Source organism: Nanorana parkeri, unplaced genomic scaffold, assembly GCF_000935625.1.
Source record: "Nanorana parkeri isolate BGI_ZX_2015 unplaced genomic scaffold, ASM93562v1 scaffold821, whole genome shotgun sequence".
Taxonomy (NCBI): domain Eukaryota; kingdom Metazoa; phylum Chordata; class Amphibia; order Anura; family Dicroglossidae; genus Nanorana; species Nanorana parkeri.
The window spans coordinates 283,392-301,099 of record NW_017307089.1 but is presented as its reverse complement, the minus strand read 5'-3'; the positions used below and the strand labels follow the sequence as shown (position 1 = coordinate 301,099).

The window sequence follows — 17,708 nt, the reverse complement described above, 5'->3', positions numbered from 1 at the left end:
TATAATCTTAAATTCTGTGGAAAACTGATCTATGGTTGGAGTTCCTTTTGATATTTTTTAATGATTTTTAGATCTTAATAGATGATTTGAAAAAAATCTCCAATTCAGCTCACTTTTCAGTCCAGCTATGTTGTCCTAGATTGTTCACTTCTCCTGCCTTCTCCAATCTCTTCACCCTTTTGTGAATAACCCTGTTAGTCATTTCTAATGGAGCTTTCATTTTAATCTTCAGGTTTAATCCGTTCATTCATTACTTCCAAATTGTATCTAAAGTCGATTAAATGGGAAGCAATTGGCTTTTGAGTAGCATTGATCAATTTTTCTTAGCTAAATTTGCTGAAAATCCATTGTATAAAGAACATAGAAACATGCAAATAACAAAGGAAAAAAAAGGCATACTACTTCCTTCTGAAAATGCCAGTTGCCTTGCTGTCTCTGGTCTTAGTACTTTCTGAGTGATTAATAGAGAACAGGCATGCAGCCAGTGAAGCCAAAGGAAGTTCAACACTGCTGATCTACATACTTGATCCAGGTCATTGACTCCATTGGATCAATTCATTTGAAGCTATTGGATCTACATAGCAACCAAGCAACTTGCATTTTTCAAAGGGAGAATTCAACAATGACTAGACATGTGCGACTTGTTTCGTAAAGATTCATTATGCGCACTAATTTTTGGAAATTCATACATTTTTGTTGCAGCACAGTGACATTAGACAAAAGAAAAAAAAATGACTTTTTTTCTTTTTACAGTCCGCAGAAGGAAAAAAAAAAAAGCGTGAGGTTTCCCCATAATTGATACCAGACCCTTTAGGTTTGGTAGGAATCCCCCAAGTTAAAAGATGCGTGGGGTCACCCCCAAAAGTCACACCAGACCCTAAGTGTCTGGTAGGAATTTTAAGGGGGAACCCCACCCCAAAAAACAGGGGGAAAAACATGGGGCCCCCTTAAAATTCCTACCAGACCCTTAATCTGAGCACATGCCGGGCAAGAAAGGGGTAGATGATCGAGCACCCCCCTCCCTGCGCATACCAGGCCATGTGCCCTCAGCATTGGGAGGGTGTTCCTATGCTGTTGGGGACAAGGGCCTCTTCTCCACAACCCTGACTCAGTGGTTGTGGGGGTCTGCAGGCAGGGGGCTTATTTGCATCATGGTACCCTTTGAATTATGGGGGCACCCAGATGCCACCCCCCCTTTTGAATGAGTAAGGGGTACCACACATTTTGAAAAGTCAGTTTTTGACAATTTCTTTATTTAAAAAGAAAAAAATGGATCCATCTTTGTAATTCAGCATCAATTACGATGAATGACGCTCACCAACTCACAGAAATAAAAAAAAGTCCCGCAGCACGCCGACTTGTCCGAACACAAATACTCACCACAAAATGACGGCTCTGGCCCGAATGTAAACAAATGGGAGTAGCGAGCCGCTGTCATATAACTCAATAGCATTCGGGAGCTCCCGAATGCTATTTGTAAGGTCTTGAATGCCATTCGTAAGCTCCCGAATGCCATTCGGACCTGTGAGCCGAGGTGTCGTATGAATAGTATTATGACACCTCTGCTCCCAGACCTGAATGGCATTCAAGAGCTCACAAATAGCATTCGTGAGCTCCCGAATGCTATTGTGTTATATGACAGCTAAGAATTTCAAATGGGTGAAACGAGCCCTGTGACGTCACGGCTCACTCCGCCCATTTGTTTACATTCTGGACAAATCTGTAATTTTGTGATGAGTCTTCGTTGGATACGGATGGGTTGGTGTGTGCAGTAGGATTTTTTTGGGTGGGCGTTGTTCATCGTGATTGAGGCTGGATTACATTGATGGATTTAAATAAAGGAATTTTTCAAAACATGTGGTTTCTTTATTTACATTGACTTTTAACCCTTTAGTGAATGAGTATGGGTGCAAGTAGCCCTTAGTCATTCGAAAGGGGAAGGCGGTGTCTGGGTGCCCCCTTAATTAAAGGGGTGCCCAAATGCCAATAAGCCCCCCTGCCCGAAGACCCCAACAAACCACCAGGTCAAGGTTTTGGGGAAGAGGCCCTTGTCCCTATTGGCATGGGGACACCCTCCCTATGCCAAGCGCACGTGGCCTGGTATTGCGCAGGGAGGGGGCACTTGATCACCCCCCCATTCAAGCTCTGCCAGGCTGTGCTCAGATCAAGAGTCTGGTAGGAATTTAAGGGGGACCCCATGTTTCCCCACCCTTTTTGGGGGTGGGGTTCCCCTTAAAATTCCTACCAGACCTAAAGGGTCTGGTATGACTTTTGGTGGGAACCCCATGCACTTTTTAAAATGTTTAACTTGGGGGGTCCCTCCTAACATTCCTACCAGACCTAAAGGGTCTGGTATCAATTGGGGGAACCTCACTTTTTTGGGGGTTTTTTTCTACTGTGGACTGTAAAAAGAAAAGTAATTTTTTTCTTTTGTCTAATGTCACTTAGCTGCAACGGAAATTTGTTCATAACAAAAATTCGTACATACTACTTCTATCGAAAATAATGAAAATTCATATTTCATCTGAATACCAAAACAAATTGACTTTCGGACCCGAATCCCGAAAAACTAAATAATGAAAAATCAGAATGAAAACGAAACTAAACAATTTTTTTGCCAGAACACTTCTAGCAATGACACATTTTTCCAGTACACATTTCCTTTAGGTTAGCATCCAAAACCTTATTTGTCAGGTCATAAATTACTAAAAGATAAAACTATTCAAAATAAAGGTTTGCCAACCTAATTACAACATAATTCAAAGTACAAAAGAAAATGCCTCTCCCAAGTCCTGTGCTGGCCGGTACGTCTGAAACCTTGCGTGGAAATGCTGGACTGAAGCTCATTCAGGCTCCCCAGCAGGACCACAGGAAAAAGAAGGAGGTAGGTCCCAAATGGGGGAACCTTGTGCTTTTTTCTGGAACACTAAAGTTTTATATCACACTGGATTTTCTAACTGTGCGGCCGCCTTGTTTTACTTATGTTTATAACATCATTGACTCCAGAATAACCTTGCAGTCGAAAAATGACATTCTATATGCTCAGTTATTTTTATGTTTTATGACCATTATTTATTTAGGTACATTTAGAACTAAGTATGGAAAATTACATAATCTGGAAGAACCATGTATAGAGGAATGTCATGCTATATGGAAGCCTGAGATTTATTTCTCCAGCTAGACTGAGTTTTATAACTTCTTGTTTTATGTTTTTGAATGAAATTTATCAAGGGTGCGTGGGCTTAAGATGTTTCACATTCAAGTACATCAAGGGTTTTTTTTTTATTCTGAAGAAGTTGGAAATGTTATACATTTAGACATAAATAAAAGTCTTTACCATTCCCACTGTGTAGTATGCACATTACATATTTTCTGCATTTCTGTTTATTTTAATGTCTTGAGAAAGGCGCCATCTTATACTTCCAACCTTCTTTTCGTTTGCTTAATTCCACCTACTACGTATGTATATTTCTATCTTGTAACAAGGGCTGAACAAGCATGGCATGGTGTAATGGAAAAAAAGAAATGACATGATAATCCTTTCTAAATGCATCCACGTCATCAATGTACCCAGGATGTTTTTATTAAGTATATAGCAATGGTCGCAGACACATGCAGAATTACTCTCTGGAAAATCTTATTAAAGAACACTAATCAAACTGTCTCCTTTCATTAGGCTAATGTGAATGAGCCTCAAATGCAAACATTTTCTGAAAGCATATTACCAATGTTGCCTACAACATCTGATTAGCTCATTCATTTAAACTAAAACTCAGGCAAACAGGTAAAAAAGGTTTGACATAAATACATGTTATGGTATAAACTGTAAAAGCATTTGTCACTTTGGGCTAGTTATTTTTGGGATACACACACCTATGTTTCCTAGCCAATAAGATTAAAGTGACTCTAATAACAAAGCTGTAAGGCGTTACAAAGTGCAGGCAAGTGAAGGTGCCTACATATATTTTCAGCGGCTTAAATTGCTCCCTATACACCTAAATACGAGGCCATTCTGATCTGGCAAAGCTCTAACCGGGCAAATAAAGCTGCTGCTGGTGTTTGCAGGCACCCTTGTTTTTTAATATTACAGAATCACTGCATTTTGCAGGTTTAGCATTCATGCTTCCTTGCTGTCAAGAAGCCAGAACTAGAGTTCGTGCTCAGCGGTCTGAGTGTTGCTCATAGAGCTTTGCCAGGTTCTGCATCTCTGTGTGGACATGCGCACATTTGTGCGTGTACGCGCTGATTGTCGCGTGCGTACGGGCGCTGACATGTAGCACCTCCTGTGCTGTCTGATTGTCAGCTTACCCGTTGTCAAGAAGCCAGAACTACTCTGTGCGGCCTAGGCTCTGTGCGGGCGCCTGCACCTGTGTATGTGCATAGTCTGGTTCACACAATTGTGTGCGGCCGTGTGCCTCTGCGCAGGTCTGTGCACATTCATGTACATTCCAACCGGGGTGCATGCAGGAATGTGCACACACTCATTACGAGCTAAGGCACCAAATGGGCTATTCAAGGCTGTGACATTCCAGTCTCCATTTTTGAGTGATCGACAGCCTTCCTGTGTTCCTGAGATCCTGCATCTGATTGTTTATCTGTTTTTGACCCAACTCGTTTGACTCTTCTCGCTACTCTGTGTTCCTGTGACCCTGACCTGTCCCCGACTACGCTTCTGCGGGCTGCTTGGTACTTCTTCATTTGCAAGTTATTGACTCTGCGTTTTCCCGATCTTGCTCCTGCTTGTCTCCTGGTACTGCTCTGCCCTCCTGTTGATGACCCAGCCTGTCTGAAGACCTAAAATGTGTCTTTTCTAAACATGCACCCTGCCTGGATCTACTAGCATTACAGAGATCACCACCTGGCGGAGCCATCATCTTCTTGCTCTCGTGTCCATCTGCGCCCCTGCACCCTTGCACTCAATTCAGGTGCTCTGGGACCAGAGATGTAAGAGAGGCAGCCCTCGTCACACCAGAGTCCTCTCTAAGGTACAGGACACTGACTCAGCTCGTAGCTCACTGGACTGAGGTGATAATGTTGATTCAGTGTCCAATCAGCAGGCTAGAGGCTGTGACATAAGAAGCTAAACTGCTAGTCAAGAAGACAAATTACTTAATTAGGAATTGCATTTTGCAGAAGGTCTGCATTCTGCCTACTTTAAGTCCATTTGAAGCAACTGGTAGGATTGAAGCTTCCTAATGCTGCCTTGAATGTTCTCGAACCCAAGAGGCAGCACTCCTTTCATGTAACTAGAATCTAACAAAGGCATACCCTATTCATTCAAGTGCCTAAGAGTGCACAGGATGCACTGCCAACTGAGCATAATGAAACCTAATGGCAAATACACTGAGCTCCACTCTGCTTGCCCTGGTTGAAGCTTGAAATGCAGCTTGAATTCAGACTGAGAATGGTTTGACTGCCAGATGGGTTCTAGAGGCCTATGTGAGCCATGAGATGTACTTGAAATTAGTGTATACACTTATACACAAGTGGCAAAATAGCATCTACAGTGGCAGTCTAGTGATAACTCTTTTGATACGTCCAAAAAAGTCTCTAGGAGCAGGAACAGGCAGTTATTAAGGTGTGCACTAATCATGCTACCAGCCACTGATTTATTTAAAAATGAAGCAGGTGCTGAGCCTGAACAATGTCAAGGTCAAGCTTTTGCTTGATTTAAATTTTTAATGGGAGAAAGGGTACAAAATATCTATAGTATATCTATAGATATTGTGATATATAGTAACACTAAATAGATCCTGATATTAGGTTTTAGCCTTTCAAAATCAAGGCTAAACTAAATGGGCAGTCCTCATTTAAAAGTAAAAAAACTGCAAATATTTTCATGAGGTCCCTATGTAAAATACTTGTACATATGGCTCCTGTCACTTACTAAGATTGCAGGAGTACTTAGGAAATCTATTACCAAGAATGAATTAACCTACTTTTATGTAAACATTTGTGACACACTTTGGCTCTCATGAAATGTTTATGGTTAACTTGATTATGCTATTTAATCTAATCTATTTTTATTTGGGATTTAGATGTATCCCTATTTTAAGACAGTAGTGAGAAAGTAAATATGACAAACATCACAAGAAACAGCTGTTTGTGTGGTTTATACTAAGCACTCTCAACAGTGAATGGTGAGCATCATTTCAACCAATATTATCTTTATGCTAACAGAGATTAAAGTACTAAGCTAATAATGCTTTTTAAGTCAAAGAATTTATTTGTGTAGATTCTTGGCATGAGGCTGGGTGTCGCTTCAGAGGTGAACATTACACAGACTGCACTTACAAATTATTTAAAATCAATATCAAAGGACAACATAAAATATGTTACATTGGCTCTTTCATAGTGTGGGATATTTCATTTCTGACATTTGATGAAAGCTAAGTGATTATTTATGTTCTAAGCATTTTAATTCTGAATGAATTTGGCTGTTTTACATGGTAATTATACTACTATATGATAAACTTGTCAGTGCTTTATGTAAGTAATTCATGATGTCGCAGTGCTCAAGGCAACTCATTCAAAAATGTCTGATAATTAATGTTCAATATGGAGATTCTGGCAAAAAAGAAAGAAAATTAAACATAGCCCCACATGTACTACCCCCAAATTTAATATAACCTTTATACTGGTCTTAACACTGAACACTATCTTTAGTCCAACATTGAAATTTAACACTTACCCATAGCCAAACTCTTAACCCTTAAAGCAAAAACATATTTTTGAATAGTGAGGGGAAAGTGTTAGAAAGTGTTAATGCTCCCTATGGCTCTGTTACAGCGATTTCTCCCACTTTCTGTGCTGCTTACAATATTTTACCAGACAGCAAGTGAGGAAAACTTTCCAACAACAACAAAGAAATAAAAATGCTTCTTTTGTAGAGTAGGGGAAGGCTAGAACTGTTGCCAGGTTTTTATTTTTAGTCAACATCCTGTCCCACGCTATCGCTCACAATCAGTGTAGTAGGGTCTGTATCCAATGGTGGTACCATATAAATCTAAAGCAGAAATCACCAGCACTACTTAAACACTGCATAATACAAGCAGAGGTGTTTACCAATACCTCCTTAAAAACGCAGATAGACACTAGAAGCCCAGCACAGCACACAGGCAACTGAAGGCCTCCAGGCTGTCCCAGCAATCAATAACAAGCCTTTTAAAGAAAAGGGCATACTTCCCGCACACTTACCAGCCAGTGAACAAAGGAATTCAGCACAGCCATAGCAACTTACATTAAACATTCTATTGATTGCTGGAGCACACTGAAGGTCTTCAGCTGCCTGTATGCTGTGCTGGGCCTCTAGTGTGTATCTGCAGGAGGAATTGGTCACCTCCAATCCCTCCCCACAGTATCCGAAACTAGAAAAAGAGTTTTTGACACACATGTTGAGTTCATCCTAACCCTTTACCTGACCTTAAGGGTGACCACTAAAACCTTTAAAGAGATCTAAATGCACCAGCAGTACATTAGCTATTCAGGACAAACATTGTGAGACAAATAAACATAATTTTTTATTTTGCTCCAAAATATTTTCTTACTTTTAAAAACACTGCATATCCCTGCCTCTTCTAAGTAGCAGCGACTTCTGTTTTTGTTTGTGTTTGCAGGTCATCTCCTACAATGCCTTCCACCTCTTGAAACATGCAGCTGAGCTCCAGGCTGTAGGGGAGGCTTGTAAAGTAGAGAGGTGGACAGGGATGTGGGTGGGACATTAAGGAGGAGGGGTGGAGCTCTGAGTGAGTAGTGAAAAAAAGTGTAATATTGTAAGTGTAATACTGAGACGCCACAGCCGGGACGGATCCCGACAATAATGTTGGATCCAGCCTGCTGCGGGATTGACAGCTGGCTCTGCCAATCCAGAGGCAGAGCCAGCTGTGCCCACTCCCTCCCACATCCGTTTCGCCAGTCAGCGCTGAAGGATCGGACAGTGGAGGGGGGAATCCCTGCAGGGAGCCGTGAGTGACAGTCACGGCTCTCTGCAGGGATAGATCGAGAAGTGAGCGAGTGACGGTATGTGTTTGCTCACTTCCCCATCTACTGAGCCGACCTGTGACAGTTTCATTGTCACAGGCCGGCTCAGATTATGAGGCTGAGTGAAAATCACTCCCCTCAGTTCTCCTTTAAGGAAATGGGGCTCTAGAGCAACACCACTTAGGCCCCCATATCAGTTTTTCTCAACACCTTTACCTCCTCTGTCAAAGCATAACAGCTTTGCTACCGAAAAACAAAACATCCTTATCAACTTGGCTCTGGCACCATTCACTTTTAACAACCAAAATAAATTAAAGCTTAAATTGTACACATTTCAGCCACATTTCATATAGAAATATAGGCTTCAAATTTGAATATATACTGTATAAGCACTGCCACTAAGCATTCTCCTTACTAAGATCTACCCAAGTATATTCAGTGAATACTATATACCATACCATACATTTATTTATATTAATTCATTATTATTATTTATAAACATATATCATACCAAAATATAATTTTTAATTGGAAAAACACCACTAAAAAGTACCAAAGTGCTGTCTGTCTACAGCTGGATTTCTTAGAAGTAGCTTTCTAATTGAGTCACATGACTACATTGGTAATTAGGAGGAAAGAAAGTATGGGCTGAGCCAGGTAGATATGAATTCAGGGCTGACCTAAAGTGAAATGTTGCCCTGTACAAATATCTTTATAAGGCAGCCTCCCTGTCACAGTTATAAAAACCACCTTGCTACCCTGAAAATTGTTGTACTGCACATTGTCAACTTCTGTTTTGACACTAGAGGTGACAATTAAAAAGTTAGAAATGTTCACGACACACTTAACTTTGTGAATAGTTCTTTATCCTGCAGGTGGAGAGGAATGTTTTTAAAAGACCTCTCGACTGCCCAACTTCATTTAAAATGAAGGCTAGCAACTAAATATACAGAAGAAATTCATATACGTGAGCTGTTTTATCTAGCAAAGTATGTCTGTCCTCCCAGTATTGAGATTTACACAGCTCTACCCAACAAAACAGCTCTGCCGGCAGAGCAGAAGACTTGATTTTTTTTCTGCCGCAGTTCAGTAGTACCTACAAATCTCCTTTCCATCCCCACCCTGTGACTGGACAGTTAAGAAGAAGCATCAGACTACTGAGCTCATCTTTCTGGTACTCTTCACTCTCCTTCTATCAGCATGATTTTAGAGCTGCAGCACAACTAATTGGCTCCTTGTGTTGCTTTTACCTCCCTGCAACTGCATTCATTTCTGTCTGGCATTCAGCTTTAAAGTAATACTAAGGGCTCTGGGTTTTTTTTACCTTAATGCATTCTCTGCATTAAAGTGGACCTTTACCCATATCTGTAAAATAACAACAAATGTACCTTTAGAAATGTTTAGTAATGACAATCTACAAACACATACTTCTAGTTAATTGCAGGCTTTGTATTCTTTGCATAACTTATTTCTCTTTTCCTCCCCAGTCTTCTGACTGTGGCCATGTTTACTAAGGGGAGATTACTAGATCTCCTATTACTTCCTGGATTTCTGGCACATGTAACTAGACATGTGACCATGCACATCATCTCAGGGGAAGAAAATGCCTTTCCCTGAAATCTCATGAGATTGCAGATGAGATTTCCCAGTAATGCTCTGCAGATGACAAGGCAATCCCAGTGTGCATTGATTTGGCAAACATAAGTCATTTTGCTCTGACATGTCTGTGTTATTATTAATCGCTGCCACCCGATCCTTGGTTCCCTGAACTTCCTGGTTGCAGGTGAGGATACTGATGGCAGAGCTCCTTTTGCCATCAATCAAACTGTTGGGCGGAGAGGAAGGTCATGGCCTGCCGCAGAGCTGTGTGTGTCTATGGACACACACAAGATTTTAACAAGTGTGGGCCTTATATAAATATATGTATGTATATTTATATATATATATATATTTATTTGTATATATATTTTATATAAATAACACCATGCACACTAAATTAATTATATTCAAAGGTCCTTTATTGGCTAGATCCTACTAGAATTAGGTCTACAAAATCTAATTTAATCATGTTTTTTTAATACACATATCATTTTTTGTGTCTAAACAATAATGAATTAACATAATCACACACAAGTACATCCTGGATCTTCCTCTCCTTCACCAGAAAGCTATACATTTTCTTGTGGGGGGCAATTGCTCTGTGGCCTTCCCCCCGGATCCACCACTGGACACACACTTTGTTAAGGCCCCGTTGACACCAGGGCGGGGTCCAGCTCACATGGGGTCAAAACTCGGAGCCCCATACCGCAGCGGTGGCCACTTACTGACCACTACGATTTTCCCACCCTCACCCCTTCAGCGCCCCCAAGCGGCCGCTTGACTTGCCTTGCGGTAGCGCCGGGCCTGTCTATCAGTGATAAGATCACTGTGATCATCTTTTGTAATGGAGAAAGTGATGGTAGGTAGAAACGTAATGTTCATTTACTACTAAGCCTAGTAATAGATTTACAAAGCTACATCCTACATTAAGCCTAGTGATTATTTTTAGTATGTAAATTCACTAATGGTTCACTATGTTTATCCTCTTTTCTCAAAGTGTTTAGAACTTGATGCAAAGAATAGCTCCTACATATGAGAATCACAATCTGACACTCACCATGCTGGTCCAACAGATTTTGTTGGTGTGTTTATTACAAATGAACACAGCAAATGCATATGGAAACGGCTCCAAAAACATACACACTGTTTTCACATGGTAGTCGAGATAAACTCACCTACACCATCCCTTCTGTTAAACCACACCTCCTGGTAGGGATGTGCAAACAAACCCCTACTAGGAGTAACTCATTATTACTATACATATGACAGCCTCAAAGCATGCACTTTCATAGTCAATAGGCAGTAGCAGCCAGGTTAGGGTGACAAGGTAATCTAGGTGAGTCTAGGGCCCAGTTGGTGTTTTGGCGTTATCAGCCAGAGATCAGTTTGCAAACTTTAGTAGAAATTATGCAGGTGGCTGTAAAGTGCTTACTAGCTCCTCTGTCAGACCTGAGGTGCAGCAGGCCATTTAAGGATAGAGAGAGGAGGAGATCAGTGAACTACCATTCAAAAAACTCTCCTATTTAATCTAAACTTGAAAGTGCTAAGCTCTGAGCGTTTAGGATTTCAGCAAATTCTAGAAAGCAGCAGCCTAGCAGGAAGTAGACGAACAGCAGAGGTGGGGTGGGGGTCCAACAGAGGCTAGACATTTCTAGTATTTAGTAACATCAAATTTGAATGTCATGTTGTGCCTTTGTGGTTAAAAATTTGTGCGTTTTTACTAAAAATACAGATTTAATAAACAATGCAAATATTGTGCAACATACAAAACTGAGACTACCACTGCTTTATTCTATAGGAAGTCTGCTTTCAAAAACTAATATTTTGGAGATCCTTATTCCTTAGTAAATCTTTAAGCCTATATATGTTTCTCTTGCTTTCATTATGTGAATAGTGTGCTTAGAGTTGGGTTTGGAGGGGGAACCAGGGCTGTTAGCTTGCCTATGACTTTGTTTAGTCTCAATCTGGCTCTGATGGCAGCTCCTATATTTAAATCCTAACAAGATCTAAACAAATTGTAGCCTTCTTCCCTGGCATATTGTAGAGTTCATTGCTAAAATTCAATATACCTTGAATTTGTAAAATGTGCATCTAATTTAATACTTGCAGCTGACATATTTTGCATGTAGATGTCAATTTACTAAAGGAATATGTGCATGAAATGTACATAGTTATGCTGGGCCATCATGAAAATGATTCCTCCAGTAATTCACTACAGAATAATATTGTAGGTTCCCAGCCTATGCATACAGTAGAAATTTCAGATCACTTGATTGCTGTTATAGCATTACAACAAAATATCCAGAACGAACTGCTTGTTATTTCATCATTTAGGCCTATTTACTTCAGTTATTGACAAACCTCATCAGGCATTACCTGGGATTGTGCCCGGTACCCAGTTGAAGTCTCCAGTTGGTCTTGGTCTCATTGATCCTTGAGTTGTTCCATTCTGTGCTGAGAGGTTAAATGTGAAAGAAAAGATTTGTTTAAGTTTGGAGCTAATATGTCTAGCTCAAGGAAATATGCTATAATTACATGTCTTTGTTTAGTTTTGTAATCATGATATGTAATGTATTCATCCCTGAATAATGCGGTTTAAATGGTTTTCCTTACAAAAATCTAAAGAGCAGACATTTAGAAGAAAAAGCTAATTGCTCTGCAGGCAACCAAACTATTACAATAAAATGTTTTTCTACACCTATCAGCCATGCACGGAGAAATATTCAAGAGTGCTCTGCAGAGCAGAACAGTTTGAGTTTTGCTATATCCAGGCTTATTCAATAAGGCAAAGAACAAAGTACAAAGTGCTGTAACCTGCAGAAAGTTTTTTTTTTTTTTTCCTGTTAATTGAAATCTGATTGGGTAACAGTACAGTGTATTCCGGCTTGGCCATTGGTGCTACTTTATAGAGTAAGCTTCACTGATATTTTCAGCATTCTTTTTGCAAATCTCTTGATACTTGCTATAACAGTATTTAGCATAATTATAGTGCTCGTCTTAGCCTGGGAGATAGCTCAGTGGCACCAGCACTGTGTTTGTTTGTTTCTTTAATGAAAGCTGCTTAAATACCGAAAATTATCAGAAAAAGAAAAATCAAGCTAATAGATAAGCAGCACTGGTACCCTGGGGCTTTTCTGTTGGTATTACTTATCCAATAGTGTTGCTGTATTTTTTTTTTTTTATTGAACAGGGTATCTTGGTCCTAGGACGGCAGGTTGTACACACCAAAGAATTTCCATGGATTTGGTTTGCACCAAACCAAATATGAATTGATTCCAATGTGATTAAATAGAGGACTTTAAACAGAGCCAACACATTTCAGGGGCCAAGAACACCCCCTTCATCAGGACTACAACAATATAAAAAGAAAGAATGTATATATGTATGAATCCAAGACATTTTTATTAATTCCTCCCAGTATGCTGAGGCTGTTTTGATTCGATTTTGGGTAGATGGAGGGGGAAAAAACGATGGATAAAAATGTGTTAGAGAAAAGAAGCAGGCATAGTTTAATGTGGCAGATGTGAAATGGGACTGGGAAGGGTGGAGTGCAAGTCAATGGGTGGGAAGGGTGGAATAAGTGGGCAGTAACTATGGGGAGTAATTACATTGTAAAAAAGAAATGGATTGCATTGGAAAGTGTAGTGAGTAACAGTAGGAGGATCTGCGCAGAGATTTAGCAGCGGGGAAAGTCTCTTGGCACGCTAGGTCCCTACACCCATGTTCTATGGATCTAAGTTTATTTAGTCTTTGGTGATATTTTGGATAGTTCGTCCCACATACTGAAGCCTACATAGACATCTGAGAACATAAATAATAAGTTGGAAAGAACAATTCAAAATGGAACTGATCAGCTATTGGCCCTGAAACGTTTTGTTCTGTTAGCAAGGCATTTTTTTTATCACATTTAAATAAATTGTACCTGGATGACTAACCTCAGATCCTTTTATAGTTACAGAAATGAATATGGCCAGTGTATAAATAAATGGGTTGCAGTCTACTCTTTTGCCTGAACAGTTTGGGCTCTAGGGCAACTGTGGGGCTGTTTCATTAAGGATTTTGTACCACAGCTTTTTTCTTTTACTACTTTACAGCATAGTGATGAAAAAGCAGCCTAGGCAGTAATTTCAATATGTAAAGACCTTATACACCATACCAGTAAACAGACTCACCCAGTTGGAAATTACTGAAAAATGTTCAGGACTGAGAAAAACGAAAAAGCAAGCTTCAAAGCATAAAAAATATTTTCAGCATCAGCCAATGTGCTTAGGAATACAGTACGTCAATGACAGCCATTAAACAGATACCCTAATTAAAATCAGGCGCTTAATAGTTGTTTTTCAAGTCAAGGTATCCTGCAGCGTAAATCTGAACAAATGAGCTTACATATCCTGTCCAGAAATGTCTCAAGGTTAGTCAGTGAGAACTCTGAAACAATTAAAAGTGTTGGAACTACATTTTCTGTTTTGGTTCACTGTGCCTAATACAAGGATATGATTATGAAATTACTTATGTCACCTGAGTAATGTATGCATAACTAATTATGTCTATCAGCTTTGCTTTGCCAAATTTCACAATAATTTGGAACCCTGTGATACAGACCTCTCAACAAGATCTGTTTTACCTGACTTAAAAATACTCTGTCCCCGACCTGCTTCTTTCTTATTACAATTACCCAAGTGTATTGACTGACAGGATTTCAGTTCCCAAACATAATTGAAGAATAACTTATGTAAAAGCCCCCCTTGACCCTCCTCGCTCCCCTCATCAAATGACAAAATAATTTATATTAAATATAAACACAGACCTTACATGCAGATTTCACACTATCCCAGCTTGCACATGGGCAAGCAGTGTTTACAGCATCTTCATAGCAAGCTACAGTAACTATGTGCTGCTGTGTAGGTGCAGGGTTAAGGATAGGCCAGTGCCAAAGTTGCTAGCTCCAAGGAGGGTGTAGATGCTGGCATACTATGTGCAGGCTGGGATAGTGTGAAAGGGAGTAGCCTGAGATCACATTTTATTTTTATTCAGCTGATGAGTGGGGCAACCGTGGAAAAGTAATGTTACCTTTTAATTTGATATAATAATAATTAATCTGGGCAAATCAGTCAGGAGGAGTGGGCACCATCTTTTGCCACTGTAATAGTTATAGCAGTTAGAAAGAAATTGGAATTCATGTGGGGATATCTCATTTCTGTAGTTCCCAAGATATATAGGTCAGACAGAGCATGAATTATCTGCATAGTACAGTTTGGTGGGGGTTGTCTTCAAATAAAAAAATCATTAAAAGTAAAAATATACACAAGATGTACAGGCTGATGATGAATGGCTTGCTATTGCACTAAAAACAAATGGAAATATATGGATTTCAATAGATACACTATCACCAATTTATTACATTGCCATGACTTTTGCAAGCTTTGTACCCAAGTGTACGGATAAGTGTTTATAAAATATTGAGCATTGCTGAGTGTATAATTGATCTAAACCACTCTAATTTGACAGAAGGAGCTTGTGGGAAAAATAAATCAGTAATAAATATTATTATTCGAAAAAGAATAGAAAGTCTGGATGATGGGAACATTTGTAAAAAAACATTGCAGGAGTATCCTATAATAAAAATATTTCACACATTAATTCAGTAGTATTTAACACTACTTTCTTTAACTAAAAAGAGAAAATACTTGATTGGTTATCTTTGGGTGATGCATAAGAAATATTAATGTAGAAAGAAAGAATAAATTACATTATATAAGGTAATCTCTCTGGTTCCTCAAATAGATAGACAGACCAGGTTCTGTTAAGAGGTTTTCAATAATCCTCATAAACCTTAACATCCTCTGGACAGACGACAACATTGAAATGTTTCAGACATAATAACATACACTTGAGGATAAAAAGAAACACTGCGCCAAACCACAACCGCAAAATGTCAGTCTTGGTGGTGGGGTGAGACTGTTTTTCCACAAGATTACTTGGGCAGCAGCCCATCTTTTAAAAAACTACACAATGGGCAATTTAACATTTTTATGTAACCACAAACTCAAATTTCTATCAGGAAATTTAAGATTGGTCCATTTGTTTATAAACTTAGCTGGTCTAAAATGGTTCTTGTAGCACAACAATATGCCTGAACATTTATCTAACAAAAGAAAAGGCAGTCAGCTTTTAAAGCAGACCTGTCATTAAACTGTTCTGCCTCTGCTTGTTGTATAAATGAAATGCAGGCATGAGGACATATCTTCATATACCTACAGCTTTCTTCCCAAACACCTCCATAATGGGACTATGTTACTCAAAAGTTGCCATGCTATATAGATGCCATGCAACCTGTAACGCGTATTACCAAAGTGATTCCATGTTATGTGAATGCTGAGGATTTTCTGCTATTATCCCAGCACCCAAATAAATCTACAGCCTACTTTTGAATCTTAAATTAATGATATTGCATGGAATAGCTATGGTAATACAAATACATCATACTTCCATCTACAACAGTACAAGGGCAAGGGCCATTTGAAAATAACTTTCACAAAAACTTTGTTGTTTAGTTGGCTCACCTAATCCCTTGCTCCCCTAACACATGAACTGCCAGCCCTCTGTGTGTGGCCTGCTGTGTGCTAGGATGGGTCTGTGACTTGCTGTGCAACAGAGGGTAGCAGAGATGCAGCGTGGTACTGGGTGCTGAAATGCTCTTTGCATTGAAATAAACTGTACTGTCAGGAGGAGTGCTTTCAGCCCAACATTAAACATAAAGTCTCGACCTCAAACAGAAAAAGCTGCCCTTCTGCTTGTTCTTTTTTTCTCTTTTGTATAAAACAGCTTTATTGAACAGTACTGGCTACATTTGAGAGAAAAAGAGAGTGCATTGGAGTGTGTGATCAGGTAATTAACCCACAATGGGGGTTAAATATCACTGCTTCTGACCACCAATGTGGGGGGATAATAGTGCGTGCACTACCACTAATGCTGGGGGTTATTATACAGCCACTGACACCAATGTAAAGTTAATTGTTGCAGTGTCTGACAACAATGCTGGGGATTGTTATTCTAGCCACAGACACCAATGCTGCAAGTTATTATTGCAGCCACTGACACCAATGCAGGAGGTTTTTATTGCATCCACTGACACCAATGCAGGGGGTTATAATGTGTCCACTGATACCACTGATGAGAGTTACTGTTGCATACACTGACACCAACACTGGGGGTGTTGATTGTGGCCACTGACACCAATGTTTGGGATTATTATTACTGCCGTGACACCCTTTATGGGGCCCAAAATCTTGCATCGCAGCATTTTAGTTTTTAATGAGCTGCCTAACATGATGCACCTTAACTCATGAAAACATACTGCTATTGTACAGCCCTCTCAAAGTGTCAAGGGCCACACTTAACTCACTCTAATGTTCAAGTTGATTAACACTGACCTAATCCAATTTGTTAACAAAGTAGTATTTCCAGGAACACATCGACTAACTTAACATTTTCTAGAATACAGTGACACTTTGGTAACAACAGCCATGGAAGTTTCCCCTATCCCCTATTCTTTATGAGCAGTAGGTAAGCCCCTTTCCTTCTTTTGTGCTGTGGATGTGAAGTTGGAATCTGTTGGCAGCCTTTGTTATATTCATGGTATAAAGGAAAAGTAGTAGTAGTAGCAGGAAACAGTAGTCCATCTTTCTAACAGCTATGTTCTTTGTTTCCCCTGCTTTTGACTATCGGGCAGGTTGCAATACATACAACATCTAGATCAGCCTTTCTCAACCTGGGGGCCGTGGCTCCTTGAGGTGCCTTCTGGCTTTCTCAGAGGTGCCTCAAAAGTTTGTGTTGGTAGGACCCTGATGTGAAGGGGGACTTAAGACTCTGATATGAAAGGGACCCTGATGTGAAGGGGGGACTTAAGACTCTGATATGAAAGGGACCCTGATGTGAAGGGGGGACTTAAGACTCTGATATGAAAGGGACCCTGATGTGAAGAGGGCTCCTGATGTGAAGGGGGGCTTCTGATATGATGGGGGCTGCTGATGTACAGGACGACTCTGATATGAAGGGGAGTACTCTGCTGTGAAGGGGGATCCCGATTTGTAGGGAGACTTTGATGTGAATTGGGGAATTGGGGTTCC

General features: G+C 40.0%; 1 protein-coding gene across 1 annotated transcript in view; it reads right to left on the bottom strand.

The window, feature by feature from the left end:
• The window catches only part of ABI3BP (ABI family member 3 binding protein), a 141,998-nt gene that overhangs the window by 66,066 nt on the left and 58,224 nt on the right, over positions 1–17,708 (bottom strand). The window contains exon 12 of the mRNA XM_018565197.1: positions 11,956–12,033. Coding sequence (XP_018420699.1) covers positions 11,956–12,033 — 78 coding nt within the window. The remainder of the gene's footprint in view (positions 1–11,955; positions 12,034–17,708) is intronic.